This window comes from Petromyzon marinus, chromosome 42 (assembly GCF_048934315.1).
Source record: "Petromyzon marinus isolate PM22_M1 ecotype Great Lakes invasive population chromosome 42, UKy_Petmar_22M1.pri1.0, whole genome shotgun sequence".
In the NCBI taxonomy this organism is placed as follows: Eukaryota; Metazoa; Chordata; class Hyperoartia; order Petromyzontiformes; family Petromyzontidae; genus Petromyzon; species Petromyzon marinus.
Genome location: NC_133708.1, coordinates 6263000 through 6279861, shown reverse-complemented (window position 1 = coordinate 6279861; position 16862 = coordinate 6263000). Strand labels below are relative to the sequence as shown.

Here is a 16862-nt window from a genome sequence, read left to right as displayed (position 1 = left end):
AAGACATGTCGCTTAGTTTCCCCAATGTAACTACTGCCGCAGACACAGCTTAGTTTGTAGATGCCGGGGTATTGCATGTCAGGGATCACATCCTTCACAGATGGGATCAGATCACAAATTTTACGTACTGTGTTAAATCGAACCTGGATCTTGTGTTTGCTCATGATTTTGGAAATATTTTTGGTGACCCCTGCTATGTATGGCAAGGTAATGGTTTTGATTTGGTCCTCAGATGGTTCTTTCCCAACGGTTGTGGTGATAGCTTTATGGATTGTGTAGTCTGAATATCCATTCATCTTGAGGGTTTGATGTACGTGTTCCAGTTCACTGGTTAGGTGGTGATGATCGGAAATACAACAATCTCTATGGTGTAGAGTTTTGATGAGGGAATTCTTCTGGGAGTGATGGTGGTGAGAGTCAGGTTTTAGGTAGGCATCCGTATGGGTGGCTTTCCTGTGGACAGAGTGTCCCATTGAGCCATCTGGTCTCTTTTCGATTAAAACATCCAAGAATGGTAACTTACTCTCTGGTTCTTTCGGTAAAGTCACGTAGATAGAAAAAATGAGTGAGCTTGAACACGTATGCCAGGCTCTCAAGAGGAATGGATATTCTGACCGCACAATCCGCAAAGCTGCATCCCCAACCATGGGTAGAGAACCATCTGAGGATCCAATCAAAACCATCACCTTACCATACATAGCAGGGGTTACCAAAAGGATTGTCAAAATCTTAAACAAACACAAGATCCAATTACGGTTCAATACAGTACACAAAATCCGTGATTTGACCCCATCGGTGAAGGATGCGATTCCGGATATGCAATGTTCTGGTGTCTATAAGCTGAGTTGTGTCTGCAGCAGCAGTTACATTGGTGAAACGAAGCGACGTGTCTCAGACCGGGTTCGCGAACACAAAGCGGATTTGAAACACGGCAGAACCAACACCTCGGTGGTGGCGGATCATTGCTCCAACGCTGTGGGCACACGTGACATTGTTTTCTCCGAGACCAAGGTGCTCTGCAAACCCTCGGGCCACCATCAGAGATTTGTTCATGAAGCCATCCAGATATACAAACACAGACAAAACTCTCATCGAGAACATGGATTCAGATTGAGAAATCATTGGAAGGATGTGATCAACCGCGCCAAGTTTTAACTGCTATGATTTTCACTCACCCACCCGGTTGTAGTCATCCAAATACTAACTCGAGCTACTTTACTTACTAATTTACCCAGCCCCACCCGTCCCTGCACGCCACACCCCCCCCTCTCCCCCCTGTGAACGCCTACAGCCACGACTCGACAAAACTCCTTCCCCCCCCTTCCGCCCCCCCTACCGTGCCTATATAAAGCCACAACAACAGATAATTTTCTCACCGGAAGACGGACGCTTGTGTTGAGACCAAAACGTCGTATTTTCTTTCATTATTTTTTCTATCTACGTGACTTTACCGAAAGACCCAAAGAATATGATTTCCCGCAGTTACGAAACCTTTACTGTAAGTCAAGATTTAACCATTATATAGCATGCTTTTTGAAGAATGCACCTCCTTTTCAATTAAAATGGCTCTGGGAATTCAAAATGATAAAGTACAAGACCTTTCGTTCAAGGTCAAAGCTTTGTAAAGGGCATTGCCGTGGGCGCGTAGCAGCGGCCACGCAGTTGCTTCAACAAGTCGAGTGTGAAGCTGTTGCGTGCAGATATGAAATGTTGGGTGCTGTTGCAACACCCACATCACAATGCGGTCACACCTCATCACATTACCGCCCGCTTTGAGCTCTCGAGTTCACCGGGCCATTCAGCAGCAGCCGCGTTTCGTAACTGTGGCCCACAGTTGACGTATTTACGCTTGCTCTACCTGCACGTCCACTCACAGGCAAACGCCAGCATTGTTCAGACATTTCTTTGTTTAATATTATGTTTGACGCTATATAAAATTAAATTATTATTCATTGCGCCCATGTTACGCCGATCAAGAGTGGATTTTCTGCTCACGTCCGCATCCGAGAATGTGCTAAGTCTCCCATTCCACACCCTGAGATAATTACGGAAATTCCAGAGTCAGATGGTGGGGACGAGTCTATCCATAGGGTACACGACTGTAGGCTATCTCACAAAGCGTCACTAATGCGTTTATTCGACATCAGCTAATTCAGTAAATGGCATTTCGCTTTTTTTTTTTAAATATGATTTTGGCGTGTATTAGTGTTTAGTTTCATGAGTTATTGTCCAAGCCAAGTGTTTGCTGCTGTCTTAAACGGTGCATTGAGCTCCTTGATGCAAGGAGCTCCATGAATGATTCTTCTGAGTTGTGCTTTGAGGCCTCGACACGGCCCACCCGCCGCCTCTTCCTCCGGCACCACTCCCTGTTATCAGTTCCTCTATTAGGCATCCATTTCACACCCTTTTCACTATCCCTCATGTCGAATAATAACAACGCCATTGTCAAAAGTGTGATCACCTGCACCCTGATCATTAACACCACTCACTACAAGCCTTAATTTCACCTTGGTTCATCATTAACCGCATCGTCACCATACATCTTCGGTCATTTAATAATTAGCATTTTCATAGCCCCCCCCCCCCTTTCCTCTATAATCACCCAGTCCCGTATTTCCAGGAAGAGGCCACAACACGGCTTTGATCAAGTGGATGTGTGCTGTGAAAAATCAAGGCAATTCCACGAACAAACAACCTCGTATTCAACATTTCAAAATCACCCGAATCCAATGCATCATGTTGATTTGAATGGAATTTTGTAGTTTGATCAAATAGTGTATCGCTGATTTATAGACTAAGAGGTGAGTGGCGTGAGACGACACGAACTTCAAAGCACCGCCACTGCCCGAGCGTTCATAAACAGCATCAGAATATCTATTTATACTGGAGGAATGCGATGAGCGATTAAGCTATTTTTTCACAGATGTCCACGTGGCTTGTTCGATTGCGTCCTGAGCATCGCCCACTCGTCGAGAATGCGGAGACACTCCCTGGGTGGGGATTTTGGTCCCACGTTGAGCGCCGAGGTGGCGCGGACGAGGGTGGGCGCGTGACCTCACCACCGCCCGTTTACCAGGCAGCCAGCAAATATCTTCTTGGTTCTTTGTGTAAAGTCACGTATAATGGAAATAAAATAATACAAATAAAACTTATTTTATTAAAATTAAAATAAAACATATTTTTTCATGTTTTATCTTATTATTTCATTTCCGTTCTACGTGGTGACTTTACCGAAAGAACCAAGAATATGAATCCCTGCAGTCACGAAAGCTTTAAATCGAAATTTAACCAGCAAATAGTTTTCCTTATACTGTATATATAATTAGTTCATGAAACCTGTCTTCGCCAGGCAAAAGTTTCCAATAAATATAATAATGAACCTGATATGATTTAAATTTTGATTTAAAGCTTTCGTGACTGCAGTAATTCATATTCTTAGCTCTTTCGGTAAAGTCACATTGAAGGGAAACAATAAAATAATAAAATATATATAAAACAATAAAAAATTCTCACGACGTTTCGACCATAACACAAACGGTCGTCATCAGGTGTGTCGGTTTGCGATGAGCGATTAAGCTCAAACCGACACACCTGATGACGACCGTTTGTGTTATGGTCGAAACGTTGTGAGAATTTATTTTTTATATATATTTTATTATTTTATTGTTTCCCTTCAACGTGACTTTACCGAAAGAGCTAAGCATCTGATATGATTTTTTTACATTTTTTATCTACGATTAGACACTAACAACTACTCCAGAATATTGTATTTTTCCAAAACAACTAAAACTGTTGATGACTTGATTCAACTAATTATATTTAAAGACATACCCATCAGAAACTGCTCAATTTAAAGGTTCCGTTCCTTTTTTTAATTAGAAAGAACAAAAAATGCATAACTTTTACCTTCTTCAAATTATTCACATTTGAACATTATAAAATGCGTATATTTTCGTTCAAAAGCTCTTTAATCCGAAATATCTCAAAAAACAATAACAGATAGAACAATGGTTCTCACTTTGTTTATTTTTTCTGTTTAATGCTCTATCAAACAGACGGTTTCTGAATGATACTAGGCACAAACATGCTTATGTGGCATTTAAAATCGAGATTTGTGGGCCTTAAAACGAAAAATCTCGGTTTTTCTGAGCTTTCTACCTCATTGGGAAGTACCCTCGAGACTTTTGAGAGTTTTTTTTAGACAAACATGACCGATCAAGGTCTTAATTATTCTTTGACTGAGTCACACGACACTTCTTTTATGTCTAAATTCCATGTGGCCCAACCCATAACAAATATGCCTCACAGCCCTAATCTTCGAACGCTTATCTCCTGGGCTTGGCTCTGTGACACCAAATGTCTTCGTGACCCAACCCCAGTTCAATGTCCTCCTTGGAGGTGAATCGCTGTAGTTCACTGCCCCACCCCCCATCCGAAAGGAACTGTAGAGGGGGAGGGGGGGGGGCTGTGGTATAACCAGAGTCATGAACCGCAGGATAGTTCCATAGTTTCATTTATTTGGTATGGCCCTGTGAGCCATTCGGCTCTTGAATCGGGTGCAACTGCAACAAACAAAAAACAAAAACATGAGCAAGAAAACATCTTAAAGTGACTATGTGACTGTGCAAACAGAAAATCCAGGAAAAAACATCAAAATATTCCTGAAATAGCACTGTACACCAACGCTGTGTGCAAAAATCCCAGTGGGATGCAAGTCAAACAACAACAACCACAAGACAACTTAGATTAAGGCCATCAGTCTAACTCCGTACTACAACAAACAAAAACATGGCCAAACCAAAAAACGTTTTCGAAATCACTAAAATAAAGCCATAAATGCAATGTAACAGTGATCATAGGGACTGTGATCGAATTTTTAACAATAAACTACATAAATAACATGTAACACCAAACCCTAGAGCAGTGGTTCTTAACCTGGGTTCGATCGAACCCCAGGGGTTCGGTGAGTCGATCTCAGGGGTTCGGCAGAGCCCCCGCCACGGAGGTCCGGACACACTTGAATTATTGTGTAAATTTGTGATGACACACACGGCCCGCTTGGCCATCACTGGCTGCAGATGATCATGCTACACTGCTTGGCCAATCAGCGCTGCGGGGAATTTAGTGCGTACTCAGTAGTCAACGTGTGACTGTTGTTGTCGTACGTCGTGTGATTTCTTTAATATTTTATCCATACTAACTATGTCGGGCAAAAGAAGAAAGTGGTCGGACGAATATGTACAACATGGATTCTCATGTATCACGGAACGTGATGGGAGTGAACATCCTATCTGCATGATTTGCAACGCCAAGTTGAGCAACTCTAGTCTTGCACCGGCAAAACTAAAAGAACACTTCTTGAAGCTGCATGGAGACGGGGAATACAAGAACACAACACTTGCTGAATTCAGGGTGAAGAGAGCCAGATTCGATGAAAGGGCCACTCTGCCTGCTCTTGGATTTGTACCTGTTAACAAACCGATCCTGACAGCATCGTACGAAGTTGCTTACCTGATCGCAAAGCAGGGCAAGCCACACACCATTGGTGAAACACTTGTGAAACCAGCTGCATTAAAGATGGCGAATCTGATACTCGGAACAGCGGCCGAAGGTAAATTATCCCAAATTCCCCTTTCAAATGACACCGTCAGTGACAGAATAGAAGACATAAGTAAAGACATCTTGGCTCAAGTAGTCACGGATCTGATTTCAAGCCCGGCAAAATTCAGCCTTCAACTCGACGAAACCACAGACGTTTCTGATCTAAGCCAGCTTGCTGTTTTTGTACGCTATGTGAAAGACGACATGATAAAAGAAGAGTTTTTATTTTGTAAGCCTCTTACAACAACGAAGGCAGCCGATGTGAAGAAGCTTGTGGATGACTTCTTCAGAGACAACAATCTTTCATGGGATATGGTTTCTGCAGTTTGTACGGACGGAGCTCCAGTCATGCTGGGAAGAAAGTCTGGTTTTGGTGCGCTAGTAAAGGCTGATGCACCACACATCATTGTGACGCATTGTATTCTGCACAGGCATGCGTTGGCAACAAAAACCTTACCTCCAAAAATGGCAGAAGTATTAAAAACTGTGGTGGAATGTGTGAACTATGTGCGAAAAAGTGCTCTGAGGCACCGCATCTTCAGTGAGCTGTGTAAAGAAATGGGCTCTGAATTTGAGGTACTTCTGCTCCATTCTAATATTCGGTGGTTATCCCGGGGACAGGTGCTGAATCGTGTTTTTGCCATGCGTGTGGAATTAGCCCTGTTTTTGCAAGAGCACCAACACTGCCATGCAGATTGCTTCAAAAATCCTGAGTTCATTCTCATTTTAGCGTACATGGCTGATATATTCGCAGCTCTCAATCATCTCAATCAGCAGATGCAGGGTGGTGGAGTCAATATCATGGAAGCGGAAGAACACCTGAAGGCTTTTCAAAAAAAGCTACCGTTATGGAAACGACGAACAGAGAACAATAACTTCGCAAACGTCCCGCTTCTGGACGACTGTGCAAGTAAGATCGAAGATGTGTCTGGAATCGGATATTTCTGTATCCACGGAACTGAAGCAAACAATTGCCACGCACTTAGATGAGCTTGCAAAGTCTCTCGACGGATATTTCCCTACAAGAGAGTCATATCCAGCATGGGTGAGACAGCCGTTCACGTTTGCTGTTGAAACAGCAGATGTCAATGATGAATTCCTCGACGAAATCATTGAAATTCAGCAGAGCCAGGTTCAACAGCAACTCTTCAGAACAACAACGCTCTCAACGTTTTGGTGTCGACAAATGAACAAGTATCCAGTTATTGCTAAGAAAGCCCTGGGTTTTTTTAATACCATTTGTTACAACATATCTTTGTGAGCAATCCTTTTCGAGGATGCTGGACATAAAAACGAAGAAAAGGAACAGACTTTGCTGTGAAAATGACATGAGAGTGGCACTTGCCAAGGTGAAGCCATGCATATCTGAACTGATCTCTCAAAGGCAACAGCAGAAGTCACATTGATTTCCAGGTATGTAATTTGTTGTGAGTTTATGCATTGTGTTGGTTTTATTCTTTGAACAAGGTAATGTTCATGCACGGCTCATTTTGTGTACCAGTAAAAAACATATCTATGTCTTGAATTTGAAAAAAATCACATTTTATTTTTCACTAAAGAGGGGTTCGGTGAATGCGCATATGAAACTGGTGGGGTTCGGTACCTCCAACAAGGTTAAGAACCACTGCCCTAGAGCCATAGCTGGCTGCATGAGTCACTCCACAACAACAGGAGCATCAGTCGGAGTATCAAATTTTTCAATGCACCTTTAAGATAAGCACACTTAATCAAAATACAGATAATACTTTGCAGCGGTCATCTGGAGCGAAACATTTTATTTTATTTTAGGCCACTGAATAGCAGTGGCAGCTAGGGGTGTACAACTCCTCTAGAGCAGTTTTGAGTGAAGATCTCATAGGTAGTGATTAAAGTTGCAATTTATTGGCAATATCATTCCAGACCCTGGGGGCATCAATAGCAAAGGCCCTTCCTCCGGTTTTTGTACGTCAATAGGGAATGTGAAGCTGGTAAATGAGCAAAGACCTGAGGTCAAATTTGTTCTTTGAAACAGAGGAGATCCAGCAGGTAGTCTGCGGATTTTTTTGTAAGTACATCGTGAATAAATAAGATCTGGTGCACAAGCCGTCGAACATTAAGAGATGTTAAGTTTTACCCAATGTAGAGATCACAGTGGTGAGTCCTATATGGGCAGTCCAATATAAATCTTAAGGCCGAGTGATAGATGGAATCAAGCTTCTTCAGTACAGTACTTGGGGCTGATTTATACACGATATCATAGTAATCAAGTAGAGGCAATATGGTAGCTTTTATCAATTCCAAACGGAACATAAGGGGGAAGCAGTGCTTGCGTCGATACAGAAAACCTATTTTTATTTTTGTCTTTTTACCAATATAATCAATGTAATCTTCAAAATTCAGTTTTGAATCCAGGATGACCCCAATATACTTATAGATCTTGACTTGCTCTATTTGATAATTATTTAAGGAATGTAATTGGGGAAAAATAACTTCCTGCTTTAGTCCCGGTGAGAAGCATAGCACCTTGGTTTTGGAGGCATTCAGGACTAGTTTAAGAGCAACTTGCTGATGTTGTAGTTTGTTTAAATCACCCTGGAGCTTAGCAATCACGTCATCCGGAGTGCGGCCAGCAGTAATCAGCATCGTGTCATCTGCAAAAATATTTACCCTGGAATGATCCAGGTCAGTGCCCAAGTCATTGACATAAAGAGAGAACAAGAGGGGGCCGAGGATGGAACCCTGTGGAACCCCTTTTGTTATCTTAACACTGTTTGACCTCCAACCATCTGTGAATACAGTTTGGGTGCGAGAAAAGAGGTAATTTTTTAACCATTTTACTGTGTTTTCGGAAAAACCGAGGCAATTTAGTTTACTAAGCAGGGTGGTGTGGTCTACTGTATCAAAAGCTTTGGACAGGTCAAGAAAAAGACAGGCACAGTACTGCTTATTATCAAGGCTACTGTAAATTTGATTCAGAGAGTCTAATGCAGCAGATGTGGTGCTGTATTTTTTTCGGAACCCAGATTGTTTTAAATGTAGTAGATTGTTGGTGGACAGGAAACTGCTAATTTGGTAGTCCAATAATTTTTCAAAAATTTTCATCAATGGGGACAAAATTGAGATAGGTCGGTAGTTATTGGGATCATCTTTAGGGCCCCCTTTGTGAAGTGGACGGACATAAGAATGTTTCCATTCTAGAGGAACTGATGCTTCTTTGATAGACAGGTTGAAAATATGGGCTATAGGTTTGTATATTAGGTGACCAACAGTTAGTACAGCAAAGACGGGAAAACTATCTGCTCCGGTAGAAGAGGACCCTTTGAGGTAGGACAGTTATTTCAGAACATTACTTTCGTGGATTGGCTGGAAACTAAATTCGTTTAATGTTTGGACAGGGGTGTAGGAATTTGCATGAGCAGGGGTTACTCCCAATACATTATCAAAAAGATTACCAGCTTCAGAAAAATGAAGGTTAAAATTGTCAACTATTTTTTGGGGATCTGAAAAATATTCCCCATTTCGGTTAAGCTCAACGGGCAGATTGTCTGTTTTGAATGCATTTTCGAAACATTTGATTGTTTTCCAAAAAATCCTGGCATTTCCATGTGATTCCAGGAGAGTGGAGGAAAAGTAGGCATTTTTTGCATGCCGTATTTTTTTGACGCATCTATTCCTTAAAATCCTGTATTCTAGCCAGTCATTTACCAAATTACTTTTCTGAGCACATGCCCAAGCCTTGTCCCTAGCTTTCATGAGCTTTGTAATCAAAGGATCATACCATGGTGGGCGGTTGCCTTTAGTTTTAAATCTAACCAACGGAGCATGTTTGTTAAGAATTTGGAGAAACGTGGACCTGAAAGTCTCCGAAGCCGTAGTCAGGTTGGGGATATCACAGACCTTATCAATATCCGAGTGAAGCACATCATTAGTAAGTGCCTGAGTGGTGAAGTGCCTCAAGGAGTGCTTCTCAACAATTTTAGGGGGGGCTTTGGGTCTGGCTGATGATCTCACCCCAAAAATGAAGGTTTGATCACTAAGGTTTTTACCCAGAACACCAGTCAATGCGAAATTATGAGGGGCATTTGTCAATAGGACATCAAGCAGAGTTGACTGTCCCGGATTTTTTAGGTTGGGTCTTGTGGGGACATTTATTAATTGAAACAAGTTAAATTCATCTGTAAAATCTGTGGCCACGGCCGGCAGGTTTAGCCAATTCCAATTTATATCACCCACTAAAACTATTTTGCCTTTAGGGAGGCCCCAAAAAGCTCTCTCAGTGCAGATGCAGCTTCAACATCCTTCCCACTAGGCGGTCTATAGCAGCACACTACCAATATCTGTTGATTATTTGGGAGAGTTATTCTGAGAGCCAAACCTTCAAAGCAACATTTTTCAAACAAGGAGTGAGCTGGTGAACATGCAATAGTATTATGGACATAGATGGCAATTCCACCTCCTTTAGATCCTCGGTCAAGCCGAAAAAAGTTGTAGTTGTCAATCGTAATCTGCAAGTCATTGACAGCAGGAGTGAGAAATGTTTCTGTTAGGCAAAAAATGTCCGGGTCAAGATTTTCCACTTCTAGCTTTAGTTGACTTAAATTAATCACAAGCCCTCTGATGTTGACATGTGAAACACCAACACCTTTTCTGCCAAAAAAATCTACAGAATTATACGTGTTCTTTACATTTGGGCCAGGATGAAGCTCAATACCACCCAGAAATAAGAAAAGTAGAATTAATAGTTTGCACAAGTATTTTCTGTGAAAGTATGAAAAGCGGTGAACCTTGGACGAATAGCAGCAGCTCACAGATGGTGTTATTTTTAAGAGCAGAATGAAGTTTGGAAGGAGTGCTGGTGAAGTAATGGGACAAAGATAGGGTTTAAAAGGATACAATGATGGAGTGTAGACGTGTCTATGAGCTGTTTCATTTGCAGGTGTAGTGGCAAATCGAGCAACAAGTATGGACGCAAAGTAACGAGGGTAGCTGTTTGTAGAGTTGAGTGTGGCACTAGATATGGCCGGGAGGGACAGCAGTATGATACACAGCAGGAGAATTGCCATCTTTAAAATATCCGGGGTATACACAGATTTACACACAAGTGGAATAGAAAACAATATATACTTGTAGGCCGAGCGTGAGAAAAACGTCTTGCCGCACTCGTCACACATGCACTGCTTCTCGCCCATGTGCTAGGGTTCAACAGCGCCGCCCCCCCCCCCCCCCCCCCCCAGACAGGGACAGCAGATTCTTGGCTGTTGTGTGCTCGGCTGAACCGCTTGCACCACCTCCTTTCCCCGCTGCAGGATGGTGCTTGAGCTAGCCCTCCTTGAGCTCAGCCCACGACTGGAATGTCGTTTCTTGGCCTCTCGTGTCTCTGCTGCCCGACCAGACGGCCCCACTGAAGCCCACACAGGGGACTCTTCTTCATTCACGACCCTTGGCCATCTTGGCGATCTCCGTGAAGTTGTCCAGGATGGAGCTCACGTCGTCCTTGAGCCGCTTGTTAAACGACTGCAGCAGCCCCTGCTTGCTCTGGGGCAGCGCCCGCAACATCTCGGGGCAGCAGCAGTGGACAGAGCACGGCTCTCCCTCAGGGCAGCAGTGGACGGAGCACAACTTTGCCTCAGGGCAGCAGTAGAGAGAGAGAGAGAGTCTGGCTCCCTCACGGCAGCGGTGGAGATAGCGCGTCTCTCCCTCAAGTCAGTAGTGGAGAGCACGGGGCTCCCTCCGGGCAGCAGTGGACGGGGCACGGCCCTGCCTCAGGGCAGCAGTGGAGAGAGCACGGCTCTCCCTCAAGGCAGCAGTGGACGGAGTACGACTTTGCCTCAGGGCAGCAGTGGACGGAGCACGCACTAGGCCGCTACAGTAACTGTAAGCCTATGGTCTTACCTAGTTTTTTCCCGACGGGGAAAGCTCACCTTACCTGGTAAAGCACGAGGCCGTTTCGGTAACTGAAAGCCTAAGGCCTTACCTAGTTACGCCCACCGGGAAAATGCTCACTCTCCGTCGTCCAGTCGGGCGAATTCCCTCTCAGCCATCGCAACGTCCATCCCAGACTCCGGTCTCGCGCAGAGGGCCTGCCGTACATCATGATGATTGATTGTCCTCGTCGTCTTCTTCCTGTCATGACTGATGTCGATGTGGAGCAGCAACTGTGATTTTTACATTGAGATGGTTGAGCCAGTTGATTGCGTCCGGAACATCGGAGTGGTGCATTGTTTAATAATAGGGTTTTTCTTTTTTTTTTCTGGCAACAAAACTGAAACCTTTTTACAAGGATTCATGTCTGCATTAACCACAATACCTACAGTCAAAATGCAAACAAAAAAACATACTATGATAAAAATGCAAACAAAAAAACATACTATGATAATATATGCACTGCATATATTATCATAGTATGTTTTTGTTTGCATTTTGACTGCAGGTATTGTGGTTAATGCAGACATGAATCCTTGTAAAAAGGTTTCAGTTTTGTTGCCAGAAAAAAGGGGAAAAACCCTATTATTATATTTTGGCACTGGCAAAGGAGGTCTAATGATGATGGTACATTGATGTAATGCTGATTCCTTTGTGTTTGTGAATCGGGACATTGAGTTGACGTCATCTGTTTCGTGGTTCTGCATCTGGTGGTGACCACAGTCGCCGCACACTGCCAGCGAGTTTTTTTTTTATTTCCCATCCGTACATCGTCAACACCATCACCGAGTAGAACCACGTCTGCTGCTACCATGGATCGTGCAGTGGACGCGGTTCAGGGGTTGTGGACGCGGTTCAGGGGTCGTGAACGCGGTTCAGGGGTCGTGGACGCGGTTCAGGGGTCGTGGACGCGGTTCAGGGGTCGTGGACGTGGTTCAGGGGTCGTGGACGTGGTTCAGGGGTCGTCGACGCGGTTCAGGGGTCGTCGACGCGGTTCAGGGGTCGTGGACGCGGTTCAAGGGGCGTGGACGCGGTTCAGGGGTCGTCGACGCGGTTCAGAGGTCGTGGACGCGGTTCAGGGATCGTGGACGCGGTTCAGGGGTCGTGGACGCGGTTCAGGGGTCGTGGACGCGGTTCAGGGGTCGTCGACGCGGTTCAGGGGTTGTGGACGCGGTTCAGGGGTTGTGGACGTGGTTCAGAGGTCGTGGACGCGGTTCAGGGGTCGTGGACGCGGTTCAGGGGTCGTGGACGCGGTTCAGGGGTCGTGGACGCGGTTCAGGGGTCGTCGACGCGGTTCAGAGGTCGTGGACGCGGTTCAGGGGTCGTGGACGCGGTTCAGGGGTCGTGGACGCGGTTCAGGTTGTCGTGGCCCCGTGAGCCTCGGATCTTTCCCGCACATCAACCACACAAAGTGTTCCCCCCACGTCTTCTTTAAAGCGCGCCATGCGCGTGCCCGCGATGTGCTTGCAGGCTGCTGCTGTCGTCGTCATCGCCCGGCAATTCGTGCGTGTGCGAGAGGCGGAACGCCCTGCAGCTGCACACCGACTACCCGCCCGCGGAGCTGGAGGCCATCAGGCTTCGACGCCAGCTCCAATTCCAGGAGTTCATGCAGAGGTCAGCCGCGGCCTGTGCTTCAGCAGCAACTGTCCTGCTTGCTGTTCTGTGTAGGGTTCCCATCCGGGTTAGGTAAAGGGTCGGGGACAGTGGGGGTCGGGGGGTGTACTGAGAACTGGGAATCGAACTCGGATCACAACTGACAACAGCCGCTCAAGCATGCCACCCGCCACCCGAGGGGCTTCCGCCCGTTCGGGTTTGGCACAGTCAATGCGTCAATTGGAATCTGTTTTCGGGATTCAGACATTGATTTGTACCGACACAGAGACACCAACAGAGACGCGGAGACACACACAGATACGGACACACACAGACATTGAGGAACTCATGGGGACACGGGCAATTTATTGTTGTGGATTTCGGCAGCGCCACCCGACTGCCCACGAGGTCCGTATCATAAAAATAAATATCGTAAAACCTCTCTCCGCTTCGGGGCTCCACAAGCCAGTGGGTACCTGAGCCAGTATCAAGCCTGGATAAAGTATGAGGGTCAGGGGAATGGGTGCTGATTCTTCGGCCATAAGGAAAAAAAAGAAATCCTATGCAATGACAATCATAGCAACGAAATACTGTCTCGGACGTCGTCCGGGTCAACAAGGTCCGTGTCTCCAATTGCCCAACCGGGTAACTAGCACAACCAGCACAGCGAGCACAAGCTCAAAATGACAACAGAAGAAATCACAGTAGGGACATGGAATGTTAGAACGTTCCGAGCAACAGGGCAGTTAGAGTTACTCGTGAAAGAAATAGAAAGGTATAGGTATGACATTTTAGGACTATCAGAAATTAGATGGACGGTTGCAGGGGAGATAGGCAGAGGTTAATTCATTTGGTACGGAGAAGAAAAGCAGCAGATTATAGAGGAGTAGAATTCATATAAGTTCCAGAGCAAAAACAGCTTTATTTGGATACAAAACCAGCCAACTCAAGAATAATTGTTGCAAAATTCAAGGGACAACCTTTAAATATTTTAGTTATCCCGGTATATGCACCAACATCGGACAGCACAGAGAAGGATAATGAAGAGTTTTATGATAAGATAGAAGGAACCTTGAAGGAATAATCCAGAAAAGATTTTAAGATAATTGTAAGAGACTGGAATGCGAAGATTGGAAAGGATAACTCCGGATGGGAGCAAATACTGCAAAATAATGTGTATGGAGAAATACATGTGTAATGAGCTCAGATAGGCGCACACAACTTCTTGCGAGGCAACAATATTTATTAACACCAACACGTTACACTTAACATAGGGTGGTAACCAACGACCTGCTCTAACACACGCCAGGTGGGCTACTGGCGGGTCTGCTGACTGGAGGCTTGACTCTTCTTAGGAGGCGTCTTCACGATGCATCTTCATTCTTGACACGGGCAGCCTCGAGTCCCGTGAGGGGGTTGCTTATATGGGCCTCGGCGTGTCCGGGCCCAACCCTGGTCACGCCTGCCTTCGAGAACCCTCTCGAAGCTGCTCGGCTGTCCACGTGGCCCCCCAAAGGTGCCCCCGGCCCCCACCTTGATCCGGTCACGTGTCCAGCCGGGTTCACTCAGAGTGCCAGGTCCTTACACAACCCCCGTGGCCCTCACCCACGGCCACCAGATCCCTGAACCGGCCCTGACGTCATTCCCGCCACCAGACGGTATGACGTCATGCATGTGTGTGTGTGTACACAGTAGTGACGCTAACCAGTCACTACGTGATTATCACCTTAGACAGCACGTCACAGAATTAATCTGACACATCGGCATTGTCGACATTACTTCACTCGTTGCATCTTCGGTGGAGGCCAGTGGCGTAACGAGCGTGGGGGCAGGGCAGGGGGGTGGCTTGCCCCCTCTTACCCCACACCTCTGGTGGCCGAGGCTACGAGTTTGGGCATCCCTTGACAAGCACCGTGAGATTTGTTTTCAGCAACAGCGTCGGAGAACCAAAAAAAACTTATTTAAACGCGGTTTACTTTTATTTTGCCATAGAAATGATTTAAATTAGTTCCACTTTTATTTTTAATTTTATTAGAGCAGCGACGTAACGTTATCAAAGAGTTACCACGGAATAGCAGTGGCTGCGTTTTGTGAAGACGAAGCTGCGCCCCTACGGCGTTAGGGGCCGTCCATAAATGACGTCACACACCTAGGGGTGGGGGGAGGGGGGGGTCACACATTTGTGACGATGTGTGACGAGGGGGGGGGGTTGTTTGAGAAATGTGATGTCACATCAAAATGCGCAACTTTAAATAAACATAGACAACACGTTCTACTTAATTAAATATACTTTTTTAATGAATGTCTTCTCCTACAACATCAGAGTGCAGCGCCACATTAAATACGCACTACAATGACAATAGTTTAAAGCGATTTGAATCATGTTTAATTTTTTTTTGGGGGGGGGGAGCGTGGCAGAGCTTTGTGACGTCATATTTGAGGGGGTGGGGGTGTCTGACTTTTTGTGACGCCGTGTGACGACGGGGGGGGGGGGGTCAAAAATCGCGTGACGCTATTTATGGCCGGCCCCTTACATGTTTGAGACCGTGACGACCACGTGATGAGGCAAGAGGAGCCGTTTTCGATATTAGCCCACTGCTTGGGGGTCAAATGCCTCATCACCACCACAATGGGGAGGGAGCCACACAATAGAGGTAACTTGCAGCCGCTACGCTGCTGTGCCCCATTCATTCCATTCAAAAGAATAATTGTTTGACAGTTTCCCAACCCTCGAGTTGAATGGAGTAATCAGAGGTGCTCGGACAGACAAAGGTCCCCCGTGTAGCCTTAACAGGCTGTAGGGGCAAGTGCTGTTAGCGAGCAGCACCTATAAAGTCCGGCACGGCACACGAGGGTTGCCAACACCACGCCCGGCCGCCTTTGTCTCCATCGCCACCAGGTACTCATTTGAGGCTGAGTCGACCTAGAGGAGGCCCAGGACCAGTTCAGATAATTGTCACCGGTGTTTGCCGTGAGCGGGACTCGAACCCGGGTCGCCAGGTTCATAGCGGCAGCGCGCTAACCGCCGCACCACCGCTCCCCAGACAGACACACATTGTGTCACACACTCTAAGCCGTGGTATGATTATACACTGTATTATTTGAAGGTGTTATGCATCCTAAATAAATATGGTTACACATTTCAAAGCTTACTCACCTCGGCACACTTTTCACAGAATAAATTCCATCAACAAACCGTAAGATAGGAACCATTTATATTTTAACAATCCTTACTCTTCAATTAAGACGTCGTTCCTGAATGTGTCCGCAATCTCCCTGTACACGCGATTTTATGCGCTTTCAGATGCACTTCTGCGGCCGTCTGGAACGCTCTTCTTTCCGACATTCGGAAGCCACTGGAGTTAGAGTATGCACTTTTAAATATAGATTGAAAACTAATTTCTTTTCTTTAAAACTGCGTTTTGTTTTTAGTCTGTCCTCCGCACCTCCGATTAGCACGTTTGGCTACGTATTGTTGCGATAGAAGTTCACCAAATGACGCCATTGGTGCCACACATCCCAATGCACGAGCCTCCTGAAAGGAATCTATACACTCAGTCTGGCTTCCCTGCCTAGATACTCATCCTCATCCTCCTCTTCTTCTTCTGCCACACAGCTAAGGTTCGGGGTAACAAGCTAACTTGAATAGCGATGATGATATGTCCCACCTTGAGCACAGGGTCTCTGCAAACAGGTGTTACTGGATTTGAAGTTTTAATGACTGCAAGGATCCATACTCTTTGGTTCCTTCGGTAAAGTCACGTAGG

At 45.6% G+C, this 16862-nt stretch overlaps 1 protein-coding gene across 1 annotated transcript in view; it reads left to right on the top strand.

The window, feature by feature from the left end:
* The window catches only part of LOC116951224 (beta-1,4 N-acetylgalactosaminyltransferase 1-like), a 71569-nt gene that overhangs the window by 41461 nt on the left and 13246 nt on the right, over window positions 1-16862 (top strand). The window contains exon 3 of the mRNA XM_032969714.2: window positions 12973-13116. Within this exon, the coding sequence (XP_032825605.2) occupies window positions 12973-13116 (144 nt within the window). The remainder of the gene's footprint in view (window positions 1-12972; window positions 13117-16862) is intronic.